The sequence below is a fragment of the Polyodon spathula genome, chromosome 29, assembly GCF_017654505.1.
Source record: "Polyodon spathula isolate WHYD16114869_AA chromosome 29, ASM1765450v1, whole genome shotgun sequence".
Classification (NCBI taxonomy): Eukaryota; Metazoa; Chordata; class Actinopteri; order Acipenseriformes; family Polyodontidae; genus Polyodon; species Polyodon spathula.
Genome location: NC_054562.1, coordinates 4,759,702 through 4,777,613, shown reverse-complemented (window position 1 = coordinate 4,777,613; position 17,912 = coordinate 4,759,702). Strand labels below are relative to the sequence as shown.

The 17,912-nt window shown below is 43.4% G+C and overlaps 1 protein-coding gene across 5 annotated transcripts; it reads right to left on the bottom strand.

Annotated features, from left to right (window-relative positions):
- Positions 1 to 1,266: 1,266 nt before the first annotated feature.
- Positions 1,267 to 14,264, bottom strand: LOC121302071 (rho GTPase-activating protein 25-like). 5 transcript variants are annotated; one of them, XM_041231873.1, is made up of 12 exons: positions 13,907 to 14,264; positions 11,256 to 11,455; positions 10,016 to 10,103; positions 8,777 to 8,899; positions 8,204 to 8,411; positions 7,402 to 7,522; positions 6,549 to 6,622; positions 6,213 to 6,334; positions 5,160 to 5,344; positions 4,555 to 4,620; positions 3,437 to 4,029; positions 1,267 to 2,370 (listed from the first exon to the last, which is right to left on the bottom strand). In XM_041231873.1, the coding sequence occupies exons 1-12, from the start codon at positions 13,965 to 13,967 to the stop codon at positions 2,175 to 2,177; spliced, it is 2,037 nt and encodes a 678-aa protein (XP_041087807.1). In that variant the 5' UTR covers positions 13,968 to 14,264; the 3' UTR covers positions 1,267 to 2,174. The 5 variants fall into 5 exon arrangements, with proteins under 5 accessions (XP_041087807.1, XP_041087809.1, XP_041087805.1 ...); XM_041231875.1 differs by having other exon boundaries at positions 8,204 to 8,408; XM_041231871.1 differs by lacking the exon at positions 13,907 to 14,264 and adding an exon at positions 11,762 to 11,970.
- Between the last annotated feature and the right edge of the window lie 3,648 nt (positions 14,265 to 17,912).

Here is a 17,912-nt window from a genome sequence, read left to right as displayed (position 1 = left end):
CTCTTTATAGGTATGTGTTTGGGTAAAATTAACATTTTTGTTTTATTCTATCAACTACTGACAACATTTCTCCCAAATTCCAAATTAAAATATTGTCATTTAGAGCATTTATTTGCAGAAAATGACAACTGGTTAAAATAACCAAAAAGATGCAGTGTTGCAAAGAAAATAAGTTCATATTCATTTTTAAACAACGCAATACTAATGTTTTAACTTAGGAAGACTTTATGCCACTCCTGGCACAAAAATTCAAGCAGCTCGGCTTTGTTTGATGGCTTGTGACCATCCATCTTCCTCTTGATCACATTCAAGAGGTTTTCAATGGGGTTCAGGTCTGGAGATTGGGCTGGCCATGACAGGGTCTTGATCTGGTGGTCCTCCATCCACACCTTGATTGACCTGGCTGTGTGGCATGGAGCGGATTCAGGATTGGCATAAAGGATTGGCATAAAGTCACCCAACATCAATGTGAAAGACTGGTTGAGAGCATGCCAAGAGAAAGCTGTGCTTGAAAATCAGGGTTATTCCACCAAATATTGATTTCTGAACTCTTCCTAAGTTAAAACATTAGTATTGTGTTGTTTAAAAATGAATGAACTTATTTTCTTTGCATTATTCGAGGTCTGACAACACGGCATCTTTTTGGTTATTTTGACCAGTTGTCATTTTCTGCAATAAATGCTCTAAATGACAATACTTTTATTTGGAATTTGGGAGAAATGTTGTCAGTAGTTTATAGAATAAAACAAAAATGTTAATTTTACCCAAACACATACCTATAAATAGTAAAACCAGAGAAACTGATAATTTTGCAGTGGTCTCTTAATTTTTTCCAGAGCTGTGTATATATATATATATATATATATATATATATATATATATATATATATATATATATATATATAGGACCCCGTTTCAAGTTAGGGAAAAGGGGAGAGGGAAAATGTAGTCCTGGGGTTAAAATTGATACAGGACTACATCCCTGAGAATGCCCAGGAGCTGGAATTAGAGAGTCTGTCTCTGTGTGGAACCTCTGACACCTGTGTAAGCAGACCTGGTTAAATACCTGCCTGCTTAACCACAGGCAGGTGTCTCTCATTCCATTAGAGGCAGGTTTCCCATCCTGACTCAAATTCCAGCCCCCCGAAGCATTCTGGGGGATATAGTCCTCCATGTGAACCCCAGGACTACATTTTCATTCTCTCCTCCCCCTGCTGTGTCACATATATATATATATATATATATATATATATATATATATATATATATATATATTATATGGTTGCAAAGGATAATTTCTTGAGAACGATTATAATGTTAATGATACAAAAACTGCAAGAAAACAAGCTTAGGATACCTTTTCTGATTTGAGTTTTGCCAAGAGATTTTAGAGGCTGATAAATCACCGTCATCTGCTTCAGAATAGTCAAGTCCAGATTATATAAGAAAGTCACTACAGCACGGAGCAGCAGTGTGATGTTCAGCAGGCACCCATACAATACAAATGTATTTCTATCTAGCGCCCTCCTTTCACACTAACGACTTCCCAAAGCTCTGTGCAAAGTTAAAAAACGAAACGAGCGCTCGTGTGTACAACTCACTCCAGCTACAACCCATTGTATAAAAAGCACATTCAGAATACTAGGTTTTGAGTTTAGACATAAAAGAATCCAGCGTTTCAACCTGCCTAACGGTAACTGGAATAGAGTTCCACAACCGAGTTCTGCACTCTCTGGTCTTGGAGAGGAGACGGGTCATTATGATGAGAAAAACAAGAAAGGGATTCCAGGAGAAACAAAGAGAGACCTCATCCTGTTTCTTAAGATGTGTGATGTTGTGCGGCTGAGACTTGCTCCCTCTCCTCTGCTGTTGGGTGGAAGGTGTTTTTGGAGACCCATAGCTTTCAGTCACGTTTAGTCCCAATTTTTGACCACAAGGAACATCTTAACACGACACCGGCAAGTGTATAGAAATGATATGACAGCCTTAAGATCCCAAGCTTACAAACTGCTCCAGGACCGGTCTTTCCTTGAATTAATTAATGAGTCATTTAGTAGATGCTTTTTATCTGCAGCGACTTACAGAGACTAGGGGGTGAACTATGCATCAATAACTGCTGCTGCAGAGTCACTTCCAATAGGACCTAATGTCTCATCCGAAGGATGGATTTTCCTTTAGGAGGCTGGGGTCTTGGTGAGGAATTCCTGGATCTCCTTGTCCAGTGCTTTGTTGCGTTTCTCCGCTTCATCCCTGGCCCACTCCACGTTCCGGAGCCGGATTTCTAGAGCGGAGCTCCTCTTCCTCTCCTCCGCCAGCGACTCGCGCAGCTCCGACACCTTGACAGACAGCTCACAGTTCGTCTTCTCCAGGCTGCACACACACACACATACAGGCAGACAGAATATTAATACAACTGGTCTTTCACAGCGTGTATTTATACACCAGGGGGAATTTATACCTGAAGTATTTGCTCTTCTTAACAAATGTATCTGCCAAGACATGCTCTCATGCAAAAATCTTTTCTTTCTTTCGTAGTCCTCAAGCGGAACCAGGAGACCTCTTAAAAACCTGACTAAGGTCTCTCGAGAGGCACATCCAGTAAAGGCGCTACGCGTGGAGTGCAGGATGCGCCCTATAGCCTGGAGATCACAGGTTTGAATCCAGGCTGTGTCATCGCCGACCGTGATCGGGGGTTCCTAGGGGGCAGCACACAATTTGTCGAGCACCGCACAGGTAGGGAGAGATTAGGTCGGCAGGGGAATCCACGGTTCACCGTGTGCCAGTGACCTCTGTGGCTGACAGGGCGCCTGCAGGTCTATGGTGAAGCCATTCAGATCTGCGTTGTCCTCCAGCACTACAGGTCTGGTGGCTTCGCTGTGGATCCACAGTGCGAAAAATTAGGGATCGGCAGGAACACGTTTCAGAGGATGCGTGTTTCGCTGGGGGGTTGCAGTGATGAACCAGGATAAAAATAATAATTGGGCATTTGAAATTGGGGAGAAAACCGGTGTAAAAAACCACTTGCGATGACTAAATTAAAAAAAAAAAAAAAAAAAAAAAAACCCTGACTATAAAATATATGCGTACATCCTTTATAAACGACATACTTTTTAAAACTTTCCCGCTATGCTTTTGTCATACATTTGTGAAATTAAAACACTGCAGACCAAGACAACAGAAAACACAAAAGTGATTGCATTTGTATTTCTTTTAAACAGATCCTTTAATAATTGCGCAAAAAGGTCACGCAGCGAGTCAGTGGCTACAACAGGGAAATTTCATTCCAAGACCTCAGAACACCAGAGCGCCCTAGAATATTCCTGGGAAAAAAAACTAAGTCGGAAAATTCTTCATAACTCATTCAAACAACAAAAAAACACCCTCATGAAACTTCTGGGAAACTGAAACTTGAAACAATAAGAGCGCAAGCACATACCTGCTGATGTGAGCCTCATAGAGAGACTTCTGCCTCTCTGTTTCTTTCCTCAGCTCCACCTCTCTCCCCAGCAGCGAGTTCCCTGGTACTTCTTGACCCCCTGCCTTGTTCTCATCTTCATCCGTCGCCCGTAGGCTCTTCAGTCCTCTCGTCTGGAGAGCGAGGCTCTTGGGTGTGAAGGAACAGATCTCTGTCTGTTTGCCTGCTGCTTCTGTGACTTTACCTACCGGCCCATTCGCGGCGCTACAATCGTTCTCGCCTGTCATCGTAGAGCTTGGGAACAGCGACACCCGCTGGAGGTCCAAAATCTTGAAAATGTCCTCCGATAGGGTCCTTTTATCGGGGTCCGAGCTGGGAGGGGAGGTCCCCAGGAGGTTCCACATGTCTTCGTTTAGGACCCCAGCTCTGCCGCCCTCCGCCTCCCCCTGAGAGCCGAAGGAAGGCTTGCGGGAGGGCAGGGTCTGGGTGCGCTTGCGAGGGCTGGCTGTCCAGAGGTCTCCCCTGTCGGTGGACTGGATCCCAGGACCCTCAGCAGCACTACAGGAGGGGGAGGACAGGTTCTCCACAGACTCTGAGAGTGCTTGATCGTTGTTCTGGAAGGATATATTGATTAGCTTTACCCCGGAATCTTTGTTAAGGTCTGTTAACCATTAATAAGGTTGAAGTTCGTGAAACATTTTTGAAAAGGGTATAAAAAATAAATAAATAAATAAATACCAAATTACAAAAATACCTGAAAATTGTTGTTCAGTTATAACTAGGTTATGTTGACCACAGCTGTCATTTGTTTTGTTCACCTACTTTAAGGATATCTGTGCAATTGATGCAAGTCTCTAAGATCAGGAGGGAAGGCTGCCCTTCCATTCCCATTACATCACCCTTCAGTCAATGATAACAAATACAAATTGACCTGCCACCTGTTTTTTTCATCCAATGAATCCACAATCCCCCCCACCTCCTCCCAATCACCCCCTTTCTTCAATTACCCCACGGTTAACCACAGGGGAATCTATCACTCATCCAAATGGCCAAACGGCAGACCTTCAATCCTAGTAAGATTGAGGCCATGTGTTTAATCATCTACCATGATACACAATCAAAGGAGTAGCATTCATTACCAGCTCTGTGTTTGTGGGGGTTTGTCCTGAACTACTGAACGGCTGATGTGTGGAGACAGTCCGAATCTGTGGGACAATAAGCAAAAAACCTGCAGACGTTTTCAGCAGCTACCTACCCGAGGGTTCTGCGCAGAACCTTGCGTGTTTAGTATTTGTATTTAACAGCTAACAAAAAAAAAAAAGTAAAACAAATACACCTAATCATATCCCACAATGCATGGGTGAAGTGCTTCCAGTTTAATACAGTGAGCAGTTCTGACAGCAAAATCTTCAGGAAACTGTCAAACAAAAACTGCACATGAAAAAGGAGAATTTTCATTGGGCCACATTTTCAAAGTCTCAACTCTCAATTAACTCAGAAAAACAGCTGTTCATTTAACAAGACTAGAACCGAGCAGCTGAGCGCATTGTTTCAGATCACTTTAGCACTCTGTGAAGGATAACGACAATGTAACAATGCAGCTGCAGAATATTGGCGAATCCATAGAAGACTGTGAATTCCACGATTTCCTGAGGAATTCTGTTAGGCGCAGTTTTGTACTGCCTTCTTCTGCGGTGTGTTTTCTGATATTGTGCAGTTAGCCTGCTGGCTGCTGGCTACGTACCGTGTCTTCCTTGCCGCTGCTAGGGTCCTCTGCCACGTCCCAGCCCACAAAGCTGCGCGGGGCATTGGACCTCTTGCTCTCGCTCTTCTGCAGGGGTGACGCGGGGGTGGCGTCTTTGGACTTGGGGAAGAGCTCTTGGTGTCGGCTGATCATCACCGTCATGACCTTCTGAATCTGGGGCGTGCCTGCAAAGTGAAAAACCGTTAGAGGTAAAATAATCGTTATTTTTTGTAAGATGCAGCAACCCCAAAATAGTCCGTATGTGGGACGCAAAGAGTGCTTAGCGTCCTTTTTAACAAAACGAGGACCCTTGTGGGAGCTGACCATGTCTGTCTGTAACTCTGCACAAGGTGAACGCAATAACTACCTTGATTTCACACCAAGCTTCACCAAACTTTCATCATACAGTCCGAGCCGCCTTTAGATGTTTCGGATGGGCTGTTTTAGGATAAACTCGTTTTTTCTACAAATATTTTGAACCTTTTTGGGTACTGTGCAATTATTACATGATTACGAGGAGAGTCTCTGTGTGTGCATGCACTGGTTTATATTCTATGGTACCCCATACTTGCTAACATTTGTGAACTCTTCAGCGGGACTCTCGTCCCCTAGGGGGGGTCATAAGCAAAAAACACTCATATAATAACAGACTTATCCCCTCAACTCAACACCACACGACCAGCATGACAGTAAACAGACACAATGAAGCATTCTTCCCTTAGTAAGTTAGTGATCAGCAGATGTGTCAGATGCACGAAGAGCATAGTGTTTGGTTTTCAATGACTCTACTGTGCAGAATAATTGAATTTTTTTCTATGTGTAAATATCAGGACATTCTTCCTATGCATCGTGACGTGGGACATTTGCAAGGAAAATCAGGACTATCCTGACCTTATAGGGAGTGTTGGCATGCACGCTACCAACTCAGCTATGCAGTACTTTTGGAAGATGTACTTGACACCCAAACGATTCGGAACATCTTGTTGCCTTCATTCAAAAACGCCAGGGCTCCTCGAGCTCTTCTACACCCAGCTGCGCAAAGCTCATGCCCACCTTTCATGATGGTTACTGGGTCTTCAATTTTTGGCTTCAGCAGATTGACCCCAATTACGGTTGCCAGGTTCTCCACGCTCATTTTGTTGACGCTGGAGTTCAGCTGTATTTCGTACAGAAACCTGACACGCAAGCACACACAAACAGAAAGAGTTAGTCCTGCTGCTGATGCTGTTGTGGGGGCACCAGCCTGTGTGGGAAGGTAGGGTACAATACACAAGATGCTTTTTTGCAATGCTTTTACTATGGAGGGCATTTCTGTGGATGCACTTTCAAGTGTGGGAAACGCTATCAGAAGGGCACACAGAGTTCGAGGAGAACATCACGACAGCGTACCTGCAGATGTAGCTGAGAAGGCTGTAGTTTGCCCTGGGGAGAAGGGCAATCTGATTCTCTAGCTGTTCCTGGCCCTGAAAGATTGGAGAAACGTCACTGCCGACCGTGATGTGCGGCAAACAGGCTAGTTCCCTGTTTTCACTTTCAGGTTGTGATTTTTAATTTTTTTTTTTTTTTTTTTTGTTAAGAGAGACAAGGACAGGGGAAGGCTGATGGACAGAGATAGATGGATGGTTGAAGAGGTCGATACTCTACGAACACAGAGCAAGAAGGATGGCTGCAGCAAGGCGCTTTGCGGAGAGATGAATTGCCCTTTGCTTGCTACCAGCTAATCCAATGAAAGTAAAATAAAATTCTAGCTAAAGGTATAGGGTATTACCACAATATCAAAGAAGTCAAGTAGTCACATAACAATGAAGACGGCAGATGCCTGCTTGGGTTTTTTTTACATCGGAATTTATGATCAGGTGCCTGCAGTTGTGGATAAGATCAGAAGGTACATTTATTTTAAAAAATAAACTAGCAGAAGCTATTTGAATGAAAATGCTGGTTTTAAAAATATGCTTGAGAACAGTAGCAGCAAAGCTTTTTATTTAGAAAAAAAAAAAGGTCAGGGTTTTATGAAAAAAAGAAATGTGCCATGATTAGTTTATTTTATATGTACACATTAAAAGGAAATGGTTTACCAGATGGGTTGGAATTACAGGGGATCTAGAGATATTTATGAAAGAAAGAAAGAAAAATTGAACTCTAATTCCAGTGATACAGTATGGAAAGCCTCATTCAGGCTCTATGGGTGTGGAGTGAATAGCCACAAGCAGAAAGACAGCAAGCAAACAGGATGTTTCCCTACCACCTCTCCCTCAGTGCTACAGTTCAGGAAGTCTTCGTACTGTGACCAGGGGATGACAGGCTCGGGCAGCTCTCTGAGATATAGCTTGAACAAGGACGCCACCGTGTGGACATCGGTGTCACTGCAAAGCACGGGAGCAAAAGAAACCAAAAACATTTTAGTGTACTTTCAGTAAGCAGGACATGCATTTTCTTTTTATTTATTTATTTATTTAAGTCACGCTACGCTTGTATAGATCATGGCCCTGCTGCCGGAAAGTTCAGTGTAAAAACTATGCTTTAGTTCACTTTGCTTAGCTTTTACTTGGGGAAACTTTTGGTTGCGTGCAATCTGCGCGGATGTGACCTGTGCCACGCCCACGCTTTCTGCTCAACCACATCCCCTGCTGCAACGGAAAAAAACCCCTGGTGAAGATGCACAGCCTGCCTGCCTGCCTGCCTTCACAATCACAACTGCTTGCGCTGCTCAGTCCTTCCCCTTCCCTTACAAAAGTTCCCCATAGTAAAACCCTAAAGAACAGTGAAAGCACTGTTAAGCACAGAGAGGTCTGGTAAATTAAAGGCACACTTATTTCACTTACTGTAAACTACACTGTGTTTAAATATGAAGCTTGCATTGTAACCCTGTACTGCCCTGGAACACCTGCAAGTTGCTCTGGGGTAACTCAAAGCTAATCAATTAGTTGAGACTTCACGCCTTGTTGTTTATAGCTTCTGTCACTCATTGATTATTTTTGCGCTACCCACGTAGCAGCACGGCTCATCCTGTCTTATTGGGTGGGGGGGGGGGGGTGGCTCCTCACCTGGGGAACGAGGGCCTCTCGCCTGCATCGAACGTGTCTCGGAACTGCTTCACCTGGTTGTCCTGCCCTGGCAGGCGGAATATCCCCTCCTCGCTGAGTCCGTGCTCCAGGATGAACTCCGCACACTTCACCACCAGGATGGGGACGAGGTGCTGGCCAAACTTCTGCTCATACATTACCGTGTCAGCCAGACTCTGCCCAAACACTGCTATGAGGGTGGGGGGGGGGGGGGGGGGGGAAAGAAAGAGGGGAGAGAAGGAGAAAAAAGAAAGAGGGGGAGGGGAAGAGGAAGAGAAAGAAAGAAAGGAGAGGGGGAGAGGAAAAGAAAGGTGAGAGGTAGAAGGGGAGAGGTAGGGAGAGAGGAAGAAAAAAGGAAAAAGAAAGAAATTGGGGAGAGGTAGGAAGAGGGGGAGAAAGAAATAAAAAAAGAAAGAAGGAAAGCAATATTATTATTGTTACTATTATTTATTTATTTATTTATTTTTAAACTCACATTTAAGCAACACGTGACCTGCTTATCTATTAAAACGAAACAGGAAAATAAAATTGCACAGTGCCGCATGCCCGGCGCACCTCCGCTGGCGGGCACGCCCATCATTCTGCGCAGGGTTTTCACCCACTCCTCCATCTCATTCTGAGAGTTTGCCATCAGTACGTGGGAGTCCTGGCTTGTGCGCTCCCGGTCCCCACAGCTGCCTGTGAGGGAACCAAAGGGACTGCGTTGTTAACCCCCAAACTGCCACTCGCAGTTTTTACACCGCCGTTAGCTACCTAGGTCTAAAATGCGCAGTTTAGAGAGAACACATGATAGCAATCAATCAATCAATCTTTATTTTATATAGCGCCTTTCATAGTGGATCACCATAAAAAAGCTCTTTACAAGATACAGTGAAAAAAACAACAATGCATAATACATTAAATACAAGGATAGGATTTAAAAATAATTCTAAAACATTGTGGATGCAAGAGATGAAGAAAAGAATGTAGCAGCAACACAGCAGCTAATAGCAGAGATCAGGCTTAAAGAGCATGGAAAGCAAGAGAGAACAGGTGGGTCTTGAGAGTTGATTTAAAGCGAGCGACGGTGGGAACATCACGCACAAAACCTGGGAAAGCGCTCCAGATATCCAGGTACTGTTTTTGGGTTAAAGCAGGTTTCCATGCCATTCCCCTGCAGCTGGTTTGTAATGACAGGAAAGAAGCAGTTGAAGGTGTGGGGGGAGGGAGGGGGGAGGGGGTCTCCTTTCTGGCGATATGACCGATCAAGTGCAACACTTTTAAACTTTGTTGTCTCTTCTATTGATCAGTAATACCAGTCGCACAAGCTCCACACCTCAGTGCAAACACCTTTCCAGGTGAGCTGCCATGCCTGAAGCCTCAATGGGTCACAGATGGAACATACTTTGCATGACTCTGCAGCAGCAGCAGCAGCAGTTGATGCAAAGTTCACCCCCCCTAGGGTGATTCAGCCAGATTCAGCCTCTGCTGAATGACTAATTCTGCCTATCTCATGGCCTTTCTTTTTTGAAGCAGCCTCTGAACAGTGTGAGTTGTGCAGGGCTAGGGCACTAACCCCCTCCCACTCCCTTTGCAAAACGTCATGTCAGATGTGCATCTCTAAGCCGCCAAAAAAAAACAGAACTGCGTCAGAAAGTCAGCAAAACTGAATTCTGAGAAGCCGGCAGGGAGGCTCTCTGCGATTCTGCTGAAGAGCTGTCAGCAGTAAATGAAGACGCCTGCTTTGTGTGCAAGACCCACGCAGCGAAGCAAGCAGTCAGAAAAGCACAGAAGAGGCAGCACAGGGCCACTTACCCGGGATGATTTCAAACAGGAACTTGCCAGGTTCCTCTGGGTTTGAAGCGAGTTCGTTCACCTGACTGCCTTGCAGAAGGATGGAACCCTAAACACACACAAACGCACAAAAACACACTATTATAATTTCATGCAATTGGGCCTGTACTGTTCGTGAGCTAATTTATATACAAGCTTTCAAGACCCTAAAAGTCTTTACAAGTAGGTGCAGAACAACCACATTACAACAGAGCCTCTTTTTAATTTTTCTTAAGCCGACTCTGTTCATTAACCAACAGCAGGGAATCACTTGCAGAGTTAGGAAAGTATTTTCACACAAAGAGCAATGCAAAATCCTCTGCCGGTTTACACTGTAAAAATCCCCATACAGATGTAGTCATCCTTGCTTATTTTTCTTGCACATCAGAACGTGAAATATTGAAGAGTGGGTTAGTGGAGGGCCCACACCCAGTGTAGCATGTTGGTGACTCAAACCAGATTTATGATTTTCATTTTCCTTTGATATATTTGTAATGCCTTTTTTTTTTTTTGTTTTGCACAGACCCAAGTCACTAATTCACATGGACCACAACTTCAAAAGGGGGTGACTCCGCTAGAAAAACTAACTGCTGATCTACCCTCCCGGGGCCAGGCTTGTCGCACACTGCCCTGTGTTCTTCACTGTCTGGTATCAGAAATCTACACAACATTTGTCACTTTGACTTTCTTCGTAGGTCCAGTGGCTAAAAAGGGGCTTGATACCAGGAGGTTCCCAGTTCAATCTCACCTCAGTCAAATTCAAACTGGCGAGACAATAAAAAAAAAATAATTGTGTTGCCAAAGCACTTACATGGCATCACCGACTAAAATATATAAAGACAGAGAATACATCTTAATACAAAACTGTATCCCTCCTTCCTCTATATTGAATAACTCCCTCCCCTCCCTCCCTCCCTCTATATTAAACTTAGCTACTGACTCGCTGTGTGTGACCCTGAGCAAGTCACTGAACCTCCTTGTGCTCCGTCCTGCGGACGAGATGTGAAACAAACGAGGTTCTATTGGAAGAGACTCTGCAGCAGCAGCAGCAGTTGTTGATGAAGCAGAGTTCACCTCCTACTCTGTCAGTTGCTTTGGATAAACACATCTGCTAAATAACTAATAAAATAATAATAACACCCGAATGTCGAGCCTTCACCTCTAAACGAAGTGAGCCACACTGCGGAGAAGGAGAGCCCTCCTCCGGGGTTCAAAGCCTCACCTGGAACATGCTGTCCTTCTCATCCTTGTAGTAATACAGGTATTGTCCCTTCAGCACGAAGAAGCGCATCTGCCAGTTCTTCACGATGGACCTTTGTTTCTTCAGCCAGCCCGTCTTGAGGGGTCTCTCCAGGGTGCTGGGGGACACAGGGTGGCCCATGCCAGAGAAGGGCTCCCCGGGCATCAGGCTCTTGGAGCGAGCTGGCGAGGGGAAGGAGAGGTTGAGCCAGGTCAGGGAAGCCAGGATGCAGCCGGAGTTCAGAGAGAAGACAATTCAAACCAAAAGTGAACGAAACACGAGGAGCTATTAAAACCATTAAATATTATTAAATAAATACTGTATGTATATCAGAATGAAAATAACTACAGTTACAGTGGTGTGTGGTTGTAGTTATTTATTCCATTTTGTTTTCTCGTTTGACAGACACAAATCTCAATTTACAGCAGTGAGATCCTGCACAAGAAAACTGGGTGCAGCTGGGAGGAAGTAGCCCTCAATAGTCTAACCTGATCCGCTTCCTGTCGAGTGAATTGGTTCAGATTGTTCCGTAGAAGAGAAAAGCTGCCGTTGCTTCTCTGAGATAAACATCTGCTGGAAGGGAGCAAAACAAACAAACACACACACAATGACAAGCAGAAACACAGACAAGACAGGCAGGCTGGGCAAAGCTTGAGCTGTACAACAAACAAGGTCCTATTGGCAGTGACTCTGCAGCAGCAGCAGCAGTCACCCCCCCCCCCTAATCTCTGCAAGTCGCTTTGGATAAAAGTGTCTGCTAAATAACGAATTAATAATAATTAAAGAAGGGACTCGCTATCCAGACAGTTATGCGAGCCTCTGTTTTGTTTTTATTGTCAGCAGATTAAATGACAGTTAGCATACCAGGTTGCTCGGCAACGCTAGGATTCCTGCGTCTTAGCATAAGTTTACAGCAGTGAAAACAAGGGAGTTACCATGTGTGTTTCTCTACTGTAATGTGATCTTGAGAAATCCTTGTTAGCAAACTCCCAGCGTGGGACAGCATTACACAACGGTGCTCTGGTCCTCTTAGCCACCTGCTCGACATTAAACGCATTTATTATTACTTGTAGAAAGACAGTGCCGCTGCTTACTCTACTTTGGTGAAGCACATCTGTAGTAAGAAGTACAAATGGCATCAAGAGACACCATACAGCCTGCATAGTATTGGCACTGGCATTCTTACAAGCAGAAGGCATGGAGACCGAACTGCTCCCTCCTTCACCCCCTAAGAGAAGGGGTGCTCCCCCCAGTCCAGTCCAGGTTTGAGGCATGGAGACTGATCTGCTCCCTCCCTCCCTCCCTCTAAGAGAAAGGGTGCTCCCTCCAGTCCAGAGCAGGCTTGGGGTTTGACCATAAAGAGACCAAGTGGGGAAGCATGTCTTGTCACAGCTTTACTGTCCTTACCATAAAAAAAAATCTTCCAAGTCATATAACTTCAATTATCTGGCTCAGTTTGCTTTCAAAGGGAAGTCCCGCTTGTGTAGGGACAGGATCTAACTCAGTAAGGAAGATGCATTGAACAGAGAACGTGGTTATCGCACCATCTTGCAAGATCAGAGCTCTCCCCTGCTACACAAAACAGGAAGCTATGCCAGCCTGCAAGAAAAGGGGTTTGAACTGAAAAAAATAAATAAAACAGTTGCTTCTTTTAAATGACCCCGTTCAAAGCGACTTCAGTAATCATAGTCACACACCAAAACGAATCTATTGACTTGAATATCACATGTAGAGCATTACCCTAGCTATATACTCCACACCGAACTGCCCCATCCCCCTGATCTATACCCTAACCCTACCGAGTTCCCCCCTCAGACTGCAAACTCTGTTTACTGTGTTCAAGGCTAGCTTGAGTTAGAGTTCCAAGCAAGCCTTGAATATCTAACTTATAAAAATCAGGCTGTCAGGGTCGTTTCCCAACGGAGCTACACCAGGGTTGGCCAAAGCTGCTCCTTCCAGCCCTGGTCTTTGTTCCAACCCTGTTCTAAATTGTTTAACTGAACCAATTAATTAAACCTCCATCCAGACCCTGAATCATTGTACCTGTTAAACCTGGATCCCTGAGCTAGACTGTCTGCAACTGTAGGTAATTATATGACGTTTCCTATCTGCGCTATACTTTATAATGCATGCAAGCTTTGCTGGATACTTCTCATACCTTATATAGAGTTAATATAAACAGCGTCATAAAAGCATCATAGAATATGTTTGAAAAAAATTAATTACAAAAAAAAAAAAATTTCTTTCCCTTATTTGGTGTATAAACAAAGTTTTAAAAATAAAATAAATAAGTTTTGAACTACCTAAAAATACAGAACAAGAGATGATGCAGAAACCTTAATCTATTATTATTACTTCACATCCCCTCACTAACCAGGCTCTTTCGACACTAGCACAGGGTACCTAGCAGAGATAACAAACACAAGACAGGCACAGTATAGACAACTCCACTTCACACTGACAACAGCGTGCATCTGCAGAGCGTTTAAACTGGAAGAGACAGACAGGGCACGCCAAGGGGAACAAGCCACACTTAGAGCATCTCTGTGCTGCTCAGTGACTTCTTTTTTTTTTGTTTTCTCTCCCTGAAGCAGAAGCTGCTGCACAGCATAGGGATTAAGAAAAGTCGTTACCTATCCTACTGGCTTCGGTTCGGAGATTGAAATCCCAGTTCCGAGGCAGCTTCAGCGACATGTCTCCGGGCTTCCCTGCGTCCGCTCTCTTCTCTCTTTTCAAATGTTCTGTTCTTTCACAGACAGAGAGGCAGCGACTCGTTTTGCAATATCACTTCCTTCTTCTCGTGTGACCCCCCCTCTATCTTCGTGAAAACTGTCTTGCATCAATTCGTTTTTACATTTAATTTACAAAATACCTCCAGCTTTGGCGAGAATAAAACTTATTTTTGCTAATTTTAGAGCTATCCCTTAGCAGGGGTGCGGAAGATCAGGGACAGGCTACTGTCATGCCACTATGACAGCGACTCTATATGCAGGAAGCCTATTTCTCTGTATCTCTCTCTCTCATAGTATGTTTTAAGAGGAAGTGGGTAGCAGCTATTCCTCTCAAATGCACAGAGCTGCTCAGTGGTTATTATGGGTAGAGAATGAAGTCTTTTTCACCAGGCAACAGAGGAAGGTGTACAAATTACAAAGCATTTACTTCGCTTTAATTAACTCCTTCTTTAGAGGTAAAGCACATTGTTCATTTTACAAAATCAGAACCACACAACTGAAGTCATATATTTAAGGTCCTCTAAGGAGTTAATTAAAATAACTGGATCCTCAGCTGATGCACTGTTGCATTGCTAATATGTCACTGCAGATATAACTAGCTGTGATCCTGACTGGCTGCATCCTAGTTCATATTGTATTCCAGCAGTATTATTATTATTATTATTACACTTACTGTAAACTACACTGTGTTTAAATATGAAGCTTGCATTGGAACCCTGTGCTGCCCTGGAACACCTGTGCGAGTCGCCTGGGATAAAGGCATCTGCCAAATAAATACAAAATAATAAGAACAGCAAAATTATTTTTGTTTTATTATTTAGTCACTTAGCAGATGCTTTATCCAAAGAGACTTGGAAACTTGGGGGTGAACTGTGCATCATCAACAACTGCTGCCGCTGCAGAGTCACTTCCAGTAGGACCTCGTTTGTTTCACGTCTCATTGAAAGGACGGAGCACAAGGAGGTTCAGCGATTAGCTCAGGCTCACACACAGCGAGTCAGTGGCTGAGCTGGGATATGAACCTCCTGGTGTCAAGCCCTTTGTGTTGACCACTGGACCATCAAACCAGTGATTATCTGAACCCCCCCCCCCCCCTTGTTAGTAATCACAACAAGAAACAATGAAAACGTTCTCTGAACCAGCTTTACAGAGCCAGGAAGAAACACCTGAATGAAGAACAAGAAACAAAGCGGCAGTTATGATTCAAGACATTTTTAATGTTCACAAACACGAGAGGGTATACAATAAATAAGGTAAGCATGGTGTGAATGGGACGGCAGGTTTTCATTACACAGCTTTGACACAAAATAACAGAAAGGTTCAGTAATTAACAGATGCTAGAGTGCGGGGGAACTAGGCACAGAGAGAAGCCATCCCAGCTCAATTCAATATATATATAATCCTCTATGTGGCTGGACTGTGTGATAATGAAGTGAATTGAGCTGAAATCCTGAACTGTAAAAAAACAAAACAAAAAAAAAACCATTGAACATGTCCAATTGAACAAATAATTAGATGACAGAGTTTTTAAGTTGCAATGAAAAGCAGAAGACCCTCAAGGACTGGAGTTTCATGGCCCTGGTGTAAAGAAATTCGTAACTGACGTCTCAAATAGACAGCATGTGTTCTGCTGTACAGAAAATAAGTTTCACCCCCTTCTCCAACACCAGCTGTGTTTCACGCCACAGACTTGTTTTCACTCTAACAACGCACAAATCATTATTTTCCAGCTAATTGAAAATGTACGACCGTTCCTGTAAAACGATTTCTGGAACATGAAAACCTCACTTTTTGATCTGCACTAACTGCCACGTAGCATTGCTGACAAAAAGCAGACGAGATACTAGACTGACCTGCCCAAAAAAGTACAATTGTACTTAACAGTATATACATACACGCCACCTCCTGGACATTTAACAACCTGCAGCTTTACTCTGTGCCCCCCCCGGCAGAATTCAGTCATATACACTTTGATACAGCATGAAATTCAGTAACAGTGAAAAAAGAAAAATACAACAGTTGAAAACAGTAACAATTGACAATATTCACATCCAGATATTGAAAAATACATTATATATATATATAGACTTTTTCTTAACATAGCTTTAAATACAGTATGGCTATCGTGTGAAAAGGATTTCCTCTATACAAATCTAATGGTAGCGTTTGGAGGGGGTGACGACAGAAACGGTCGATTTATTCCAGCACCCCCTCGCCTCAGATCTAAAACAAACACACTTCACTAAAACCACAAGACAAGGGTTTGTTTTGTTTGTTTATCTCCTAAAAGGAAAACATCCCCCTCCCCCCACCCAGACAGCAAGACAACTTCAGTCAAAATGAAAGCAACATTCCATTGTTACCTGGTTAAACATTTACAAAAAATCATGAGTCAGAAAGAAAGAGTAAGAGAGGGGGAGAGAAAAAGAGACAGCATGAGAATGGGGGAGGGAGAAAGAGCGTGAGAGAATGGGGGAGTGAGAGAGAGGGGAGGGAGAAAGAAAGAGAGAGAGCACGTTTCCAGGAATGGACTAAGTTCATAGATTTAAAAAAAAAAAAAAAAAAAAAGAGTTGTGTGCTGATTTTTATTTAAATGGAACAAAATAATAATTTAGAAATAAATAAAAACAATCGCTATCTTCTTGTTTTCCGCTGGTATCACTGACCGTTGTGGTCTTAACTCTATCCTCTGGCTTACTCTCCACCCTTCTTTAGGGGATTGTCCTAATTCAAATCCTACAATATATTCTTTCCTCTCCTTTTCTTAGTTGTTGTGTAGCCCTGGAAACAAAAACGAAGCCTGTCCTTGTAAACCCACTGAAGGGAACGTCACTCAAAAACGCAAACGCTGACTTATTTCCTGTGACACCGGTACCAAAACGGATAAAACAGACCTGGACCCTCAAAGCACTTAGAGTCAAATAAATCAAAACATGTTTCAAAAAGAAGGATTCCAGTCACAAAGGTTTCACACAGGGATCCGTACTACCTGGCTGGTTGCCTCCCTCCCTTTCAGCCAATTTTAAAATATGTTTTTGAAATTATATTTTTTAAAATGACTTTAGATTTGCACATGACATTCGAGTAACCCATTAGAAAGAAGCCTGTGACTTAATGTTGTCACTTTTATCCATGGCTATAACACACACATTCTCATACTCAGAGACACACACACACACAGTAGAAATACGCTCAATTCAATAACGTTTCGACTGCAAGCTGGATTCTCAAAAGATTAATTTACTCCACATCGTCATTCGCACAATAATTAGCTGAAACAATTCTAAAAACGTAACCTAAAGAAAAAGACTTAAGACTGCTTACAAGTTCCCAAGTTAAAAGTCTCTGTTTTTTGTAGATCTGGTTCGGTAAATGTATTGGGTGCATTTTTCTGATGAGAATCCCGCCCCTAAACGTCTCAAATACTTTTGCTGTGAAACGGTACGGCACAGAATTTTACAAGCTTCTTTTAACGTTGCAACTTTAACAAGACAAAATCGACGTGCATGCAGGAGCCGGTCAAACGAACGCTGTCCTGTCTATACTTTATATTTGAACTTTTCATTCGCTTGCTTCTTGCTGGCAGCAAAAAAACAAACAAAGCAGTGTGCTTTTGGCTCTTGGCAAATGCTCAGTAATCCTTCGTAAACGGGGCACCGAATCCTTCACCTCGAGAAAGACGTTTCAAAATCACACAGCGCGCCCAGCAAAGGCAAAAACGGAATGATGGCACCAAAAAATAATACAGCCGACAAAATCCTGAGCCTTTTTTGTTTCTGGCGTTGGATAGTTTCCCTTTACTAGCAAACAGAAAAGCAGCTGCCATCTTGGGAGAGAAACAATTCGAACAAGACTCTTGTAAGTGCATGGTAGTTTGACACACTCTGGTTCAACACTGCAAGATTAA